The 17,421-nt window shown below is 39.8% G+C and overlaps 1 protein-coding gene across 13 annotated transcripts in view; it reads left to right on the forward strand.

Annotated features, from left to right (window-relative positions):
- The window catches only part of LOC129708622 (ankyrin repeat and SAM domain-containing protein 1A-like), a 239,090-nt gene that overhangs the window by 181,264 nt on the left and 40,405 nt on the right, over positions 1–17,421 (forward strand). For all 13 annotated transcript variants that reach the window (XM_055654477.1, XM_055654480.1, XM_055654478.1 and 10 more), the window contains 2 exons: positions 9,848–9,946; positions 16,759–16,911. In XM_055654477.1, coding sequence (XP_055510452.1) covers positions 9,848–9,946; positions 16,759–16,911 — 252 coding nt within the window. The remainder of the gene's footprint in view (positions 1–9,847; positions 9,947–16,758; positions 16,912–17,421) is intronic.

Raw genomic sequence — 17,421 nt, forward strand, 5'->3', positions numbered from 1 at the left:
AGACGGCTTGCATGACACTTGCGATAATGTGCTCGGAGAAGTGCGTAGTTACTAGTCGGAATTATGCTCTATGAAGCATTCACATATTTCTGCTTCAAATAAAGTCACAAACTGAACATATTCACCAATCAAGACATGATATATACCACAATGACATGCAGCAAAATTATAATACAGTATATACAGTATCTCAACTCTTTTTACATGTTGCAACAAATGCAATTTCCATTATTTCTTTCCACTTCCAAACAAAAATGTGGTTGGATTATTCAGCGTATGATCAACCTTGGTGAGACCAAGCGCAGGCTTGGCGATCGTTTCGCACAGCACCTCCACTCAGGTCGCAATAACCAACCTGATCTCCCGGTGGCTCAGTACTTCAGCTCCCTCTCCCATTCCGAATCCGACCTTTCTGTCCTGGGCCTCCTCCATGGCCAGAGTGAGGACCACCGTAAATTGGAGGAATAGCACCCCATATTTCGCTTGGGTAGTTTACACCCCAACGGTATGAACATTTGGCATCTCCAATTTCAGGTAGTCCTTGCTTTCTCCCTCCTTCCCCTCCCATTCCCAGCTCTCCCACAGCCTACTGTCTCCGCTTCTTCCTTTCTCTTCATCCTCCCCCGACATCAGTCTGAAGAAATGTCGCCTATTCCTTTGCTCCATAGATGCTGCCTCACCCGCTGATTTTCTCCAGCTTTTTTGTCTACTAATGGGATCCCACCACTGGCCACATCTTCCCATCTCCTCCCTTGTGGGCTTTCCGCAGAGACCGCTCCCTCCGTAACTCCCTGGTCAATTCGTCCCTTCCAACCCAAACCACCCCCTCTCCTGACGCTTTCCTTTGCAACCGCAGGAAATGCTACATGTGCCGCTTTACCCTCCCCCTTGACTCCAATCAAGGACCCAAGCAGTCTTTCTAAGTGTGACAGAGGTTCACCTGCACCTCCTCCAACCTCATCTATTGCATCCGCTGCTCCAAGTGTCAGCTGCTCTACACCGGTGAGACCAAGCGTCGGCTTGGCGATGGCTTTGCCCTACACATCTGCTCGGTTCACAATAACCAACCTGATCGCTCGGTGGCTCAGTACTTCAACTCCCCATTCCGAATCCGACCTTTCTGTCCTGGACCTCCTCCATGGCCAGAGTGAGTCCCGCCGCAAATTGGAGGAGCAGCACCTCATATTTTGCTTGGGCAGTTTACACCCCAGCGGTATGAACATTGACCTCCAAATTCAGGTAGTCCCTGCTTTCTCCTCCCCTTATCAGCTCTCCCTCAGCCCCCTGTCTCCGCCTCTTCCTTTCTTCTTCCCCCCCCCCCCCCCCCCCCCCCCCCAGAACATTGCTCATAAAATTGCTGCTTAAAAGTGCCAGAAACCCGGAATAGATCCAGAATATGGATGCTGTCTGTATGGAGTGTGCTCCTTTTCCCTTTCATCGCATGGGTTTTCTCCGGGTGCTCTTATTTCATTCCACACTGTATCTTTAAATGAAACTAAAAACACTAAAACCAGAGTCTAAAGAATGGTCTCTACCCGAAACGTTACCCAATTTCTATCCAGAGTTGCTGGCTGCTCCATGGGGTTCCCCCGCACAATTAAAGCATGGAATAGTCTTCACCCTACCATAGTTACCCAACCAGACGCAACTAAATTTAAGGTAACTCTTTTTTCCCCAAGAATCCTTTTTTGCTTAAGTCCAAGTCAAGAATCAAGAGAGTTTTATTGCCTTGTGTCCCAGATAGGACAATGAAATTCTTGCTTGCTGCAGCACAACAGAATATGTGAACATTATACAGAACAGGAGATAAAAGTTCAGTGTGTCTATATAATCATAGACCATATAACTGCAGGTTCCATGTTGTTCAGCCTCCTCAACGTTCACAGGACCAGCGTGGAAACAAGATATTCTCTATCCCGTGGGGATGACTAAGAAGAAGATTTGCAGTTGTTCAATCAGTAATCTTGGCAACTAGAGGATCAAAGAAATAGAAATTGAGAATTAACTTTGCACACGTCTACTACTTTAATTAAAAAAGCCCTCAGGGTTTTGCAGAATCAACTCAAGGTGGAAGGAAGTACACCTTTTAAGATTTACCAGTTGAGCATTGTAGTTTATTTTGCAGACTTAGCTTGTATATGTATCCTTCTGTTTGAGGTTTCACAGTTTTAATGCTTATTCCTTTGCTAAATTTCAAGCAGTACAGTTCATTTTTGAAGCTCTATTCACGTGTAAATGGAAACTTTTATGCATCAATTAATATTTAATCTTACAGCACACCTTTTGTGATAAAGAACCTATTATGTCCGATAGATTCACATGTTCTTTTCACTCTAGGGCATTTTAGTTGCTTGATCCAAAGACTTTACAGTGATCTTTCCCTTCTTGTGTCAGATTCCCTTCACTTATACATATTTGCTTTTTATAAGCAATGTCTTTAAATTGCTTATTTGTTACTGTAAACATAATAGAGAGAGTTAAGTAAAATGAATTAGACTCATAATAGAATACTGTACAAATCCATACATGAAGTTATGAGGCTACAGACATAAGAAGCATGACCGATTCAAATTATTTTTTCAATGGCTATTCATGACTTAAATGTAATTCTAAGGTAATAACATTCTTTCATGCCTTTCCAACAAATGTAACACAGAAATCTATTTCCCATTAGTCTGATTCCAATTGGGGCCCAATAGGATTTGCTGTGGCTTTTCTAACAGCATGGCTTATAAAATATATTTATCATGATAGCTTACATGATACCGTCGCATTCAATATATACAGGATTGAACTAAAGGGAAGGTAGATCCAAAATGCTGGAGTAACTCAGCGCCGTTCTGGTGGCGCTGCGAGTCGGCTGTTTCGTTGTTTTTTTTTTAAGTACGTCCAAAAGTCTGTTTTAGTGTTTCTCTGTATGTCTTGTATTGGGGGTGGAGTAGGGGGAAACCGTTTTCAGGCACCTACCTCGAGGGAGATGCGACTTTCCTCCTTGTTGCTTCTTCGCCACCCCCCTCGCGGCCTTACAGCTGGTTTGGTGCGGCCTTTCCCACAGTCGGGCCCAGAGCTTCATCGGCGGGGACTTTAACATCGCGGAGCGGGGTGACACTTTGCCGGGGGTTGCCAGGGAAGCACTTCGGCCGCTGGCCTGCAGCCCACAACATCTTGGAGCCTTGGTCAGTGGTGCATCTGGCAGCAGGTGTGGAGCGGACCTTCCATCGTGGAGCGGGCGATCCCTCGCCGGGTGTTGCCCAGAGAAGAGCTCCGACTGCCGGCCTGCGGCCTACAACATCTTGAAGCCGCGGTCTCCAGTAAGGAGTTGACCAATTTTGGGAACTCCAGGCCGCAGGATGCGATTGACCTGTCCCGCCAACGGCGTTCCTCCCATCCTGACCAGAGGGCTTGAACATTGGGCCGTCTGTAGTGGCGACTACAGAGGGTCAGGGCCTCGACCACGGGTGAACAAGGGAGGAGGAGGAGGAGGAGGAGGAGGACTGTCTGAACTGTATTACCTTCCACCACAGTGAAGAATGCTGTGGTGGATGTCTGTGTTGAAATATGTTGTGTATCATGTCCTTTTATAATTGTAATGCTGCATGGTAAATTCATTTCGCTGCACCTTATGCTGCATGTGACAAATAAATAAATTTGAACCGTTGGGACAGGCAGCACCTCTGGGGAGAAGGAATGGGTGACGTTTCAGGTCAAGACCCTTCTTCAGACCCGAATCTAAAGGCTATGGTTTTCATGCTCCCATTGAAGCATAGTAGATTCTGAGATTAACAGAAATGGGAATGGTCTGTCCAGGAATAAAGTGAAAATCTGTAATATTTCTCCTCATTAAACATTAATTTCTCCTCATTATTCACAAAATAAATTAATTTTCATGTCTGAAGATAATTTTGAGGGAATGTCCATTTGTTAATGATTCAGTCCATTGGAGCAAATACCTGACATCTGTTTATCTCTCAAACAGCAATACTCAGTAAACAGAACTGCCCTGGCAGACCCATTGTTTCTGCCTGCTCCTGACGCACTGAATTCATTTCCACGTTCCTCGACTGCATCCTATTCCCCTTGGTCCAATCCCTCCCGACCTATGTCCTAGACACTTCACACAGCCTTGGTCTCTTCAATGACCTGTTTTCCAGGCCCCCACTCCCTCATCTTTCCTATGAACACTCAGTCACTCCACACCTCCATCCCTCACCAGGAAGGCCTTTAAAGCCCTCTGTTTCTTCCTCGACCGCAGAACCAGCCAATTTCTCTCTACCAACACCCTCCTCCACCAAGCGGAGCTGGTACTTACTCTCAACAACTTCTTTGACTGCTCCAACTTCCTCCAAATGCGAAGCGTAGCCATGAGCACTCGTATGAGCCCCAGCTATGCCTGCCTCTTTGTTGGGCACGTCGAACAATCCCTGTTCCAGGCATACACTGGCCTAATCCCCAAACTCAATCACCGCTACATTGACAACTGCATTGGAGCTATCTCCTGCATCCATGCAGAACTCTCAGACTTCATTAACTTCACTACCAATTTCCATCCTGCACTCAAATTCACTTTGACCATCTCCGACATCTCCCTTCCGTTTTTTGTTTTCACCGTCATCATCACAGGAGAGAGACCATTGGCTGACATCTATTATAAACCTATTGTCTCCCACAGATATCTAGACTACACTTCTTCCCACCCTGTTTCCTACAAAGACTCTTTCCCCTACTCCCATTTCCTCCGCATGTGTGCCAAAGATGAGATGTTCCACACATTCTTTATCGAATAGAGGTTCCCCTCTTCCTTCAAAGATGAAGTCATCACATGGATCTCCTAGGTATTCCGCAGCTAAGCTCTTGCTCCCCCTCCCCTTTCAACCCATCAGCCGTCGCATACAGCACATAATCCTTTGACATTATCACTACTTCCAATGTGATCCCAACACTAACCACATCTTCGCATCTCCATCATTTTCCACAGAGACCATTCCCTCTGCAACCCCCTGGTTAACTCATTCCTTCCCACTCAAGCCACCCCCCTCCCCATATATTTTACCCTGCAAACGCAGGAGATGCAACACCTGTCCCTATACCTCCTCCCTGATGTCATCAGTCATACGTCTGACATGTCCTAAGCTATGATTCCTTTAGCAAAAGAATTTAGGTTTGTCTGGGACATAATCTGTGTCTCAAATCTTATCTTGCACTTGATGTGAAGTATTCATAAAATGATAGACTTAGAACATCTCTGAAGAGTTTTAACATTGTTGCACACCACTGGGAACACATGTTAACAGAATGAAGTTTGTCAACAAAATGTGCTAACTAACCTTGAGTTCATGTCTTGTGGTTGGCACAATGTAGCTGAGTTGTTTAACCTGTTTATTTTTATGTAGTTAATATTTCTGATGTCATCTATACATTATCTGAATACAAGAACAGTTTAAGCAATGCAAATTTCTTAAAAACAAACGAATCCTTCAGCATTTCACAATTTACATTAAACATTCCTTTTGGCTGATCTCCATCTATATAGTAATTTGAGAGCAGTTTACTACTTTATATCTCACTTTATACATACATTGTACATCACTTTAATTGTTTATTGTGTAAGGTTAGGTGAAGGTTTAACATATTTTCAAGTAATAGAAGTTTTTTTTTTCCTGTGATTTCACAACATTTATTGAAAAGTCAGCTTTTGGCAGACTTGGCACTGGTGATTGTAATGAATAAGTTTGTGTAGTATGGAGACTGGTGTTTCAGTGGAAGAACATTTTGAGGATAGTGATCACAACCCATAAGCTTCAAGATTGTTTTGAATACGGAAAAGGCTGAACCTTGTGAAAAGGCACTAAATTGGAATAAGCTAAACTGCATTATTGTTAGGCAGCAGCTCGGGCGGGTACCCTGGGCGCAGCTGTTATTGAGTAAGTGCACATCTGTTGTTTAAAGGCCATTAGATCGAAGTTCAGAACCAGCATGTTCTGGTAAGGAGGAGGGATAAGGATGGCAAAGTAAGGGAAGCAGAAACAAAGAACTACAGATGCTGGTTCATACTACAAAATGGACATAAAGTGCTGAAAAAATTCAGTGGATCAAGCAGCATTTCTGGAGAAAAAGCATGGGTGATGTTTGGGGTCGGGACTCTTCTTCAGATTAAAAAAGTAAAATGAAAGAGTAAGGGAACGTTGGATGAACAAAAATATTGTGAATGTATTCAAAAGGAAAAAAAGAGGTGTATGCAGAGTTTAAGAGGATGGAATCAGCAAGGGTGTTTGATGAATATAAAGAAAGTAGAAAATAAATCATGTGGGCAATTAAAAAGACAAAAACGGGCTACAAAATGGCTTTGGTGAGTCAGAGTAAGAAAAATCCCAACTCGTCATATACCTACATTAAACACAAGAGAGTAAACATGGAGATGGTCAGCCACACAAGGATAAAGGAGGGAATTAGTGGTTGTAGTCTGGGGATGAAGGTGAGGTACTAAACATGTACGTGGCATCTGCTTTCAGCAAGGAGAAGGGCATGAAGGGCAGTGAGATCAGTGTGGAGGATATTAATATGCAGACAGCTTGAGATTAAGGAGGAGATGGTATTGGGGCTCTTGAAGAGCATTAAGGGAAATAAATTCCTAGTACCTGATGGCATTTATCCCAGGTTATGGAGAGAGTCAAGAGAGGAGATTTCAGGAGCCTTGATGAAGATCTTTACGTATTCTCTAGCTGCAGGCAAGGTCCCAGACGACTGAAGAATAGCTAATGTTCCTTTATTTAAGAAGGGAAGTAGAGAGAATCCAGGGAATTATAGACAAACAATGAGCCTGTGGTAGGGAAGTGGTTGGGGAAGACTCTGTGGATATACCCCCATTTAGAAGAGATGGGTTAATTAGAGACAGTCAGCCTGGCTTTTTATGCAGCAGGTTGTGTCTTACTAACTCGATGGAGTTCTTTGAGGAGGTGACGAAGGTGATCAGTGAGGGTTGGATGATAGATGTTGTCTATTTGATGTGGATTTTAGTTAGGAATTTGATAAGCTCCTCCATGGTAGTCTGATCTAGAAGATGAGGATGCACTGAATTAACAGTGACTTGGTTCTATGGATTCAGAACTGGCTTAATGATGGAAGACAGAGTTGTAATCGAAGGACAATATTCAGACTAGAGGTCTGTAACGAGTGGAGTTCCGCAGGCCTCTGCTGTTTGTGATATAAATAAATGACTTGGATGTAAATGTAGACAGTTGGTTAGTAAGTCTGCAGATGACACCAAGATTGCTAAGATATTGGACTGAGAGGAAAGCTGCCAAAGAATACAACAGGATATAGATTGGCTACAGAAATGGGTGGAGAAATGGCAGATAGAGCTTCATCCGAGCAAGCGTGAGGTATTGCACCATGGGAGGTCAAATGTAAGGGGAAAGTATACAATTAATAGCATGAGCCTTAAGATCATCAATGTTCAGAGGGATCTTGGGGTCCAACTTCCATAACTCCCTGTAAGGAGCAACACAAGTAGATAGAGTGGTCAAGAAGGCGTATGATATGCTTGCTTTCATAGCTTGGAGCATTGAGTGGAAGAGTCAGGAAGTCATATTGCAGCTTTATAGCACTTTGGTTAGGCTGCATTTGGAGTATTGCCTGCAGTTCTGGTCACTCCATTACGAGAATGATGTGGAGGCTTTGGAAAGGTGGCAGAGGAGGTTTACCAGACTGATACCTGGATTATAGTGTATTAGTTGCAGGGACAGACTTGGATTGTTATTTTTGGAACGCTTGAGGTTGCGGGGAGATTTAATGGAAGTATATAAAATTATGAAAGGCATAGATGGGATAAATTGTTAAAAAAAAATTCCCAGGTTGGGAAAATCAAATTCTGGAGGGCATAGCTTTAATGAAAGGGGAAACGTTTAAAGGAGATGTTCGTGGCAATTAATTAGCAACATTTTTTACACAGAGGGTGGTGAGTGACCAGAATACCCTTCTGGGGAGTGGTGGGGGGGGGGTGAAGCGGATATGAAAGTGGCATTTGAGAGATTTTTGGATAGGCATATGGATTATGTGTAGGCAGCTAAGAGTTGGCCTTGGCATCGTGTTCGGCACAGACATTGTGAGCCGAAGGGCTTGTTCTTGAGTCGTACTCTATGTTCCATGAGACTAAAATTGTGTTTTGTCCTCCAATATGATCTAGTAAAGGTTCTATTTTAATTATTGTTATCTCTACAACCCCTGAGGTGTATTTCTGCTGAAATTTTGCAATAGATAAAATAAAGTAAATTGCCTGGGATAGCCAGGAAATGTGGGAGAGTGGGAAAAACCATTTAGATTATTTAAATGAACAGCTAGGCTGATAAGGAGCCAAGTCTTCTGCAGTTCTGCTTACCTTGCAGAGAGAATTGAGAAAATTAGATGCTAATGATCAATAGCAGTGAAAGTTTCCTTTATGCAACGTATATGCAATTATTTTATTATTTTATCTTTGTACACAGTGATAACATAAATGGAGGTAGTTTAAAAAAAGGTCTTCAAAAAGTTTTATTGCAACTTCAGCTATGCACACTTTTGATAGTGGAATATTTGTGATGGTCAGCATTGATCTGTTTAAGTGTAAGCTGGATGAGTAATTGTTATTTTGGTGTACAAGGGGCATAGATTTAGAAATCAAGTGAATTTGAGAAAGCATTCAAAGAATTGACTCTTAATTGGCGTTTGTGTTTTGTGTCTTCACATGCTGATTAAGTTTTGAATAGAATTAATTAGCAAATGCTGTTTTTGTAGGAAAGGCAAGTAAGAAGATGTCTCCAAAATGTGCAGTCTCAAACAATTATAATTAATTTATGAATGTAAGATATTTAAATTGTTTCACACTATATACATGCACAGTTTACCAAGTTTTTGTTTTTCAAAAAAGCAGTACAATTCATTTTCTAAACCTATATTGCGTCTGCACTTTTTAAAATGCTGTTGCTAGGATTTTCTGCTAATCACAAAATGATTCTGCTCAATTTATCCATCACTGGTTCTTAACGCATGGCAGCATTAGAAATTGTCATTTATTCCAGGGATTCATTAATCTGTCATTGTTTATTCCATGTGTTAATTACTATTTAACAGAGAGCTTGAATATTAGTTGCAACTAATTTTATAATTAAATTCTCCCTGTTCTCTTACCACAATTTACTATGGAACTAAACTAAACTGTTGCTGCTGTATGTGACTTTGTGGAAAATTCTTAATGCAGTTACACCTATTATCTCATCTTTTCTCTATAGAAGCTTGCACTTAATATTTCCTTGGAAATTAGAAAAGAAAACTAATGTTGTTACGTGTTATCATGCATAATAAAGTCCGATATAGAGTTCTTTCTGCCATAATAAAACTCACAATTTTTATAACTGGAGAATACAAGTCGCTGGCTGGCTTCCATGATTTTATCTAAATGTGCATTCCTGTTGTGATGTTGCACTTCATGGCTTCAGAACCTTTTGATTGACAGGAGTATCTTTACTAATTCAGTAACAGCCATTAGTTGTTCTGTATGGAAGAATCCAAAATAACAGAGAAGATCTACCTGAACCAGCTGGCTTTAACGATAAGCTATTGGTTCACATCACTAAGCATGCAGAAAACTGCCTCTATGATTACAGCATAAATGTGAACGATGTGTGTGTGATCAAAGGGCTAAGGCAAACCTTGTCAGGCTTTAAAGTTGTACTTATATTGTGTAATATTATGTTAAAACAGATTCCTCTGACATCCGAAAAATATGTTCATTATTTGTAGGCTACTTGCAAGAGATCCTGATTTTGAATACTCTAGTTATGCACTATTGAGCTCTTCTAATTCTCTTTCCCAGGGGTCTAAAGTAATGGAAGAGCAGGATTTGAGAGAACTTGGAATTCATGAAGTAGGGCATCGACGAAAAATTCTTCAAGCTGCACGTTCTCTACCAAAGGTAAAACTTCTGATAGTGTTTTGTTTCCCAGCAAGTGAAAGGTAGTCATACATTTTAAATTAAGTGAGATTTTAGAAATTAATAAGGAACAACAATATTTTAACTGTGACAGAAGCATATAGTTATTATTGAACATTAGTTTACTTCTGATAGCTTCATAAAAATGCATCGCAATTTATGAAGAATTTGTCAGAATGGTTTATTTGTGTTCATCATTGTGACTAATGTAATTTTTTAAAGTATCATATTGAACAAATATGCATGACTGAATCAAAATTATTTTGAATACATGAGTGCACACTGTTTCGCATCTCTTAAAGAAAAAATACTTTTTGGAAGAATTACTTTTATGCCAGGTATGGCAAGGGTATACAAAATGTTCTTGGAAGAGGCCACAGAATGGATGAATTAGTTGTTATTAATAGTAAATAGGAAAATGCAAAAGAATACAGTGCGAAAACTAAACACATTGGGATAAACTTTCAAACAGAAATTGCACCCAGGAAAGACATGATGTGTTGAATAACCGATATAATTGTTGAAATTTCATAACTCCTTCCTGAATGGTATTCAAAGTACTGAGTAAAGATTATGTGACCTGATATTTTTCCAACTGTTGCGCTGACGACTTGAGCTCCTAAACTAACCAAGCTACTTAAAATGTTCCAGTATAGTTGTGAGATTGCTTTCTATCTGACCATTTGGAAAATAGCTCAGATATGACCTGTCAGCCAATTGCAAGATATTTAGCCTGGCATATTATTGTCCTTCTGGTCTATTCTTATTCATTAACACAATGATGGAAGGGGTTGTTAACAGTACGTTTACATGGTATTGACTCAGCAATACACAGCATTCTTATAAACTTAATTCCATGAAAATCACTCATCTCCAGACCTCATTACAGTCGTGACCTATGCATGGACAAGAGAGCTGAATTCCAGAGGTGAGACAAGGGCAAAAACCCTTAAAGTCAAAGTATTGAATGTGTATGGAATTAAGGGGGCTTTTGAAAATAAAGTGATTGGAGATTGAGGCGAAAACATACCACTGTGAATGTTGAGGCCCTGGGAAGTTTGGTAGAGCAGAGAGATCTAGGTGTATATGTCTGATATGATACCAAATAGACCTACGTGGCATAAAGAACATGTTTGAATTTGCTGAAGCCAATCTTCTCATATCGTCAGGAAATTGTTGCGGGTGCTTCTTTAATTGGGCCCCTGTGTCCTAGTCTTCAACTGCTTCATCAATAGCCATTGTAAACCTGAGATTAAGATGATTGCACACAATTCTCAAAGGAATCTCTTCTATTTACTTTTATGAATATTCTGGAACACAGGTCTCAAATTTGAATTTGTTGTTACTTCAAATTCAGGTGAAGGGATTTAGGAGAGATTTGATCATGTTTGGTTTAACTTGCATCAATTTTGTGAATGGTCTGAGATATGATGAGCACCTTTTAAATGTCATAAGGGTTGTCATATTAGGGGATTTTAACTTTCCCAACATAGACTTGGACTGCCATAGTGCCAAGGGTTTAGACGGCATGGTATTTTTCAAATGTCAGGAAAGTTTCCTTCTGCAATATGTAGAGCCCTACAAGAGAGAGGGCAGAGTTTGACCTACTCTTCCGAAATGGCAAGTGACTTAATTGTAGGTGGATGAGCCTTTTGAGACTAGCAACCACAGTTCCATTAGCTTTAAAATAGTTCAAATGAGCAAGGCCTTTAATAGATTTCCCCATGGTAGGCTGCTCTAGAAGGTTATGTGATTCAGAGAGAGCTGGCAAGCTGGATACTGAATTGGCTGCATGGAAAGAAGCAGAGGATGGTGATGGAAGGATGTTTATTGGATTGGAGGCCTGTGATGAGTGGTGTGCCTCAGGGATTGGGCCTGGGCCCATTACAGTTTGTGGTTTATATCAACAATTTGGCTGAAAATGTGGAAGGCTTGATTAGTAAGTTTGCAGCTGACACTAAAGAGGATGGTATCGTAGATAGTGAAGATGATGAATAAAAATTGCAGCAGGCTCTTGATCAGCCAGGTAAGTGGGCAGAGAAATGGCTAATGGGGTTTAATGCAGATAAGTGTGACATATTGCATTTTGGGAAGTCACACCAGGGCAGGAACTTCACAGTGAATGTTGGGGTTCTGGGTAGATTTGTCAAGCAGACGGATCCAGGAGTACAGCAACATAGTTCGATGAACTATGAGACACAGGCAGATAGAATGGTCAAGAAGGTTTTTAGTACATTGGCCTTCATCAGTCAGGGTATTGAAAATACAAGTTGGGAGGTTATATTACAGTTGTACAAGACATTGGTGAAGCCACACTTATTGTGGCTGTATTGAATTTTGGTCACCTTGCTAAAGGAAGAATGCCAATAAGCTGGAAAGAGTTCAGAGAACATTTACAATAATATTGCCAGCACTTGAGGGGTTTGAGTTATAGGGAGAGGTTGGGAGGCTTGGACTTTATTCCTTGGAGCTCAGGAGGCAATGGGGTGATCGTATAGAGATGCGTAAAATCATGAAGGAAATAGGGTGAATGCAGAGTCTTACCTGGGTAAAGAGAATCAAAAACAAGAGAACATATGTATAAGATGAGAGGGTCAAGGTTTAATACAAACCTGAAGGACAACATTTTCCACATAATGTGGTTGGTGTATGGAATGAGCTGCCAGAGGAGTTGAAGCAGTTACTATAATAGCATTTAAAATGCTCTTGGATAGGTATGTGGATAGGAAAGGTTTAAAGGGTTACAGGCCAAACGTGAGCAAACAGAACTGACTTAGATGGGGCATCTGCTTGGCATGGACAAGTTAGTCCAAAGGCCTTGTTTCCATGCTGTATGACTATGTAGAATAATGTAGTAATGAATAATAAAAGCTTTTTTTTAAGTATATAAAGATAAATAGACATAGTTTAATTGCAACTGGATAATAATATGTTAGAATTATTAAGTTCTGAGATCTGTCTGATGACATTGGCCTGCACGGAGGAATGGGAATGCTGACATTATACAGACCAGTGAGGCGACTGGAATAGGAAGCTTCATCTTCAAAAACTGTTTGGAAGAGACTGACCAAGTTGATTTCAGGACTTTGGGCTCAAAGTTTTTCTTAGAAGGTGGAAGGACATCTTATTTTCCTTGGAGAAATTCTTGCAGGGTGACTTTAATTCTAAGTAATTAAAGTTCCAGATGACTTTGATGTAAACAGATCCTGAGCCGAGAACTGGGCACATATACAACTTTGCATATCTCAAAACACGTCAATTCACGTCATATAAATTCTTGCCTCTCATCCAAGAAAAATTGTTTTGAGGAATAGATCCTTGTGAAGGTTGTTGATACTTTGAAAAGAGGTGAATTAATTTCCATTGCACTGTGTAAAAAAAATTGAAAGTTAGATGGACATTAATGATTTCATTCCCTTTGTGACTCTTTCAGAATAATGATTGTTTTAAAAGTGAAACTGGTGACGTGGGGACACTGAATGATCACGTCCAAATCTATCAATTACTGGTTTACTTTCAAGTGCCACTGGAATAAATTATTAATAAGATGCTATCTAATTTGGAAGTTTATAAAAAATATTTATCAGAAGTAAACTATTAGTCTTTATATCAAATTCATATTGATATTAAGTTTTATGACCAGTGGGAACATTTATGCCTTTTGTTCAGACAGGTAGAGAGAGTATTTCTTAAGACCAGACTAGTTGAGGTTGACAAATCTTTTTGAAAGAGGACGAGACATTTTCTTCGGCATATCTGTCCTCTGATATACTCTGTGCAGGAGGGAACTGCAGATGCTGTTTAGTGAAGATAGACACAAAATGCTGGGGTAACCCAATGGCAGGCAGCATCTCTGGAAAAATGGAATATGTGACTTTTTGTGTTGAAACCCTTCTTCAAACACAATTCAGTTAATGAATGGTTCATTATTACATTCTCTTGGATAGGTTGAATTCTAACATTGCTATGCATCTGGAATACTGTTTAAATAATGCTGGTAATTCTATGCTTATAATTTGAGCCGCACTCATATTTACAGACGAAGCAATGGAATTACCACAGCATGCTATCTTATTGAATTTACCTGCATCTTTGTACAAAAGTGCTTCATGGAACATTAGATTTTATTAAGTTTTGTTTCGGTTTAGGCAACAATAAATGCAGTTTGATTTATTTGACTTTAGTCAAGAGTGTCTGATTGTTATATGTACCGAAACAAATCAATGAAATGCTTCACTGCAGCACGACAAGGTTTGTAAACATCAATAGATAACATAATAAACAATTAAAAAGTTAAATAGATCAAACACCCAATATAGTGCAAAACAAAGCAAAGCCCAACGTTCCTCATGCAACCAACACAGTTTGGAGTTTAGATGGAGTTCACAGTTTTTAGACGCCTGTACCACCTTCCTGATGACAGGAGTGAAATGAGAGTGCGGCCAGGTTGGTGTGGGTCCTTGAGGATGCTGGCTGCATTTTTGAGGCAGTGTTTCTGAAAGATCCCTTCAATGGCAGGGTAGTTCAATAACTATGATGGACAAATGTACTGTGACAAAAGTTGTCAAAAGAATGTCAAAATATTCCTACTGCACTAAAACATGAATGTGTTCATACTCAGAATTCCTGGAATTAGAAGTGACTGCATCAGTGACCTTAAATTTGAAGTATACGCATTATTGCTTGATCAGTATATCGTTGCTCCTTATAAACATTCTGGATTTATGAGAGGGTTTAATGGAGAGCCAGTAAAGTAATAGTTTAATTTTAATTTGAAATTTAACATTAGTGTAATGAATGACAAGTGTGGACTTATTTTCTGGAACTCAATGGATGTACCCATCACTGAACTTCTTATCACGTCAAAATCCCAAATAACTGCACCATTAACTCATCACATATGCAAAGGTCAGGCAGGGGAAAGGAGATCGGAAAGAAGGTTGTTTTAATTAGTGCCTCTACTGTTATCACAGTTATCTTGCAGTTTTTGTGAGTGGGAAAAAAGGGTGTGAGAACTTGCCTGGGAACAGGGCCAGTTTCAAGGATATGATTCGCTTTTTGCATGCCGCTTTTAAAACAAACAAAAAATAATTATCGAAGCGTGAATTTCTGAATGATGTAGGTTCTTAAAATTCTGTATTTTGCATTGGTTATCCTGATTTCAGAGAAGCTGCTGTGCAAACACCTGCACAATTAAATGGGAACCCAGATGTTGCCTTTTAAATCCACCATTTTAATTTTGTGGAAGACCTGTCAGAGATTTGTGCTGTAAAATTGAATGATATTTTCCGGTATAAAAGATTAATATTTTAAATGCATCAATAACACCACCTATACTGGACCTTCCATAGTCATAAAATACAGGAATGATCTTTACAGCCTTCCATGTTTTACGCTTTCCCTTTTGCCATGCTCCAATGACTTTCCCACATGTTAATTGCTTTTAAGCCCACATAAGAATGAGGAAGAAATCATGATTATTGAAGCATGAATATGGTCTCAGAAGTTTCAGAAACAAACTGCTCAGGAATCTGACAGCTCAGCCAAATTGGTCTACAACTAGTCAAGTTCTTAATGGAAAATGAATGTTGTAGTCCTTTTCTGGGAACAATGTTTTTTTTTTACCAGGAACAATGCCTCAGCTTCGTATTTGGCACATTACAGTTTCTTGACTCTGAATGAAACAATTTCATATCCCTGCTCTAGTTTCTTTAGAGAAATAGTGCTGTTGTAATTAACAGCTCTATTTCAATATTGTCACTTTTTCCTTGATGCTATCATCCTTTTGGCCATTTAATCTATTTGTGCCTTCCATCCGAACAGATCTTGTTTTTTTCTCCTCTCTCCCTTTTCCCTGCCTTTCTAATTGTTTAAAGCTCTTGCATCTGTAGCAGATTCTGGATATGACAACTTTAAAAAGTTAACATCCTCTCTCCTAAGTATTTTCTGTTTATAGTTCAGATTCTCAAAGTGTGCAGTTACTTACCTTTTCTTTCCAATTGACATCAGCTATCCCCATAAATATCACCCATGGTAAGGTAATTTCAGCAAGCAAGATAGTGGAAAGTTTGCCAAAGTTCTAATACTGTGGCTGCACAAAAAGGCACCTGGTGCACAATTTTGGTTCTGTCAATAGTGCTTGTGATCTGCTTTTTAGAATTAAATGTGTACAATAACAGCAAAGCTTAGATTTCTCAGTAATTTAGTTTGGAATCTCAAAGTGTTGATTTATTTAATGTGTACAAACAGTTGATTAGTCAAACAAAATATTCATTGTTACCACAACTGAGATTCTCCAATGTAGAGAATTGTGAATAGTATGGCACAGGATACAGGAACATCAGATATACTATGAATGAATTTTGGTTCCACCATGAAAAGAACAATACAACAAGCACATGGATACAATTATGCTAACAAACTCCACTCCTAAATGAATTGAAGATAGGTCACCATTTTTTCATTTCATTCCTGGTGATCCCTCCCCAGCAATATTGGGAAGGCAAAGTTTAAGAAGGCTGGAAAATGGGCACTAAATAAGGGCTTTCAAATGATTTCCATTTGCTTTACAAATAAATTATTAAAGCAAAACACTGGGTTATGTTTTTCACTTTTTGGAATTGTACATTATTCACAAATTTCAGGGGAAAATAAATCAATATGACGATGAGTAGTATATTATTTCCTCAGATTGTGGTGATTTTACTTGTAGTAATGAGAATAAGAAGAACCTGCATTGTTATTCTTGTTGGCGTCAGCTGTACTAATTATTGATTTGTATTTTTGTATTGTAGATTAAGCCATTTGGTTTTGATGGAAATAGCAATACTTCACTTGTAGCATGGTTGGAATCTCTTGGACTACAGACTTACAATCAGAACTTTCTGTCCAATGGCTACAATTCGATGGATTGTGTGAAAAACCTTTGGGAACCTGAAATTATAAATGTAAGCTATAAATGATTTTTTTTTTAATGTTTCTTGTAATACAATTATGAAAGTACAATCTTTTATAATGTGATGTCTGCTAAAAAATATTCATTTATGATTCCAGCTTAGCAATGCTTATCATATTTCTTTTGCATGTAGTTGGCAGATTTCTTGATGTGATTTCTATCTCAGAGATTCAGCCAAACTGAGAGAAGTCTTGAAGACGAAACTCATGCTCACTTTCTATAATACATGCACGGTCTCCCAGTCCCTGGCTAGCAATATCACGCACGCGCTTCCTGGCTGGCACTATCACTGCCCATACCTGGGTTAGCCAATGTCTCAGCACCTGTACACCTCTCTCGCTCACTTCTTGGTATGTGCTCTCTCTTGGGTGCTTCGTTTCTTCGCCTCTCCCTGGCATGCATACAGCAGCTGTCTCATCCCATTCTCTAACATTTGCTCACTTTGCCTCTCTCGAGATGCCCCACTGTTCTCTCCAATCCCTGTGGCACCAGGCCCACTTAT

The sequence above is a fragment of the Leucoraja erinacea genome, chromosome 24, assembly GCF_028641065.1.
Source record: "Leucoraja erinacea ecotype New England chromosome 24, Leri_hhj_1, whole genome shotgun sequence".
NCBI classification, from domain to species: domain Eukaryota; kingdom Metazoa; phylum Chordata; class Chondrichthyes; order Rajiformes; family Rajidae; genus Leucoraja; species Leucoraja erinaceus.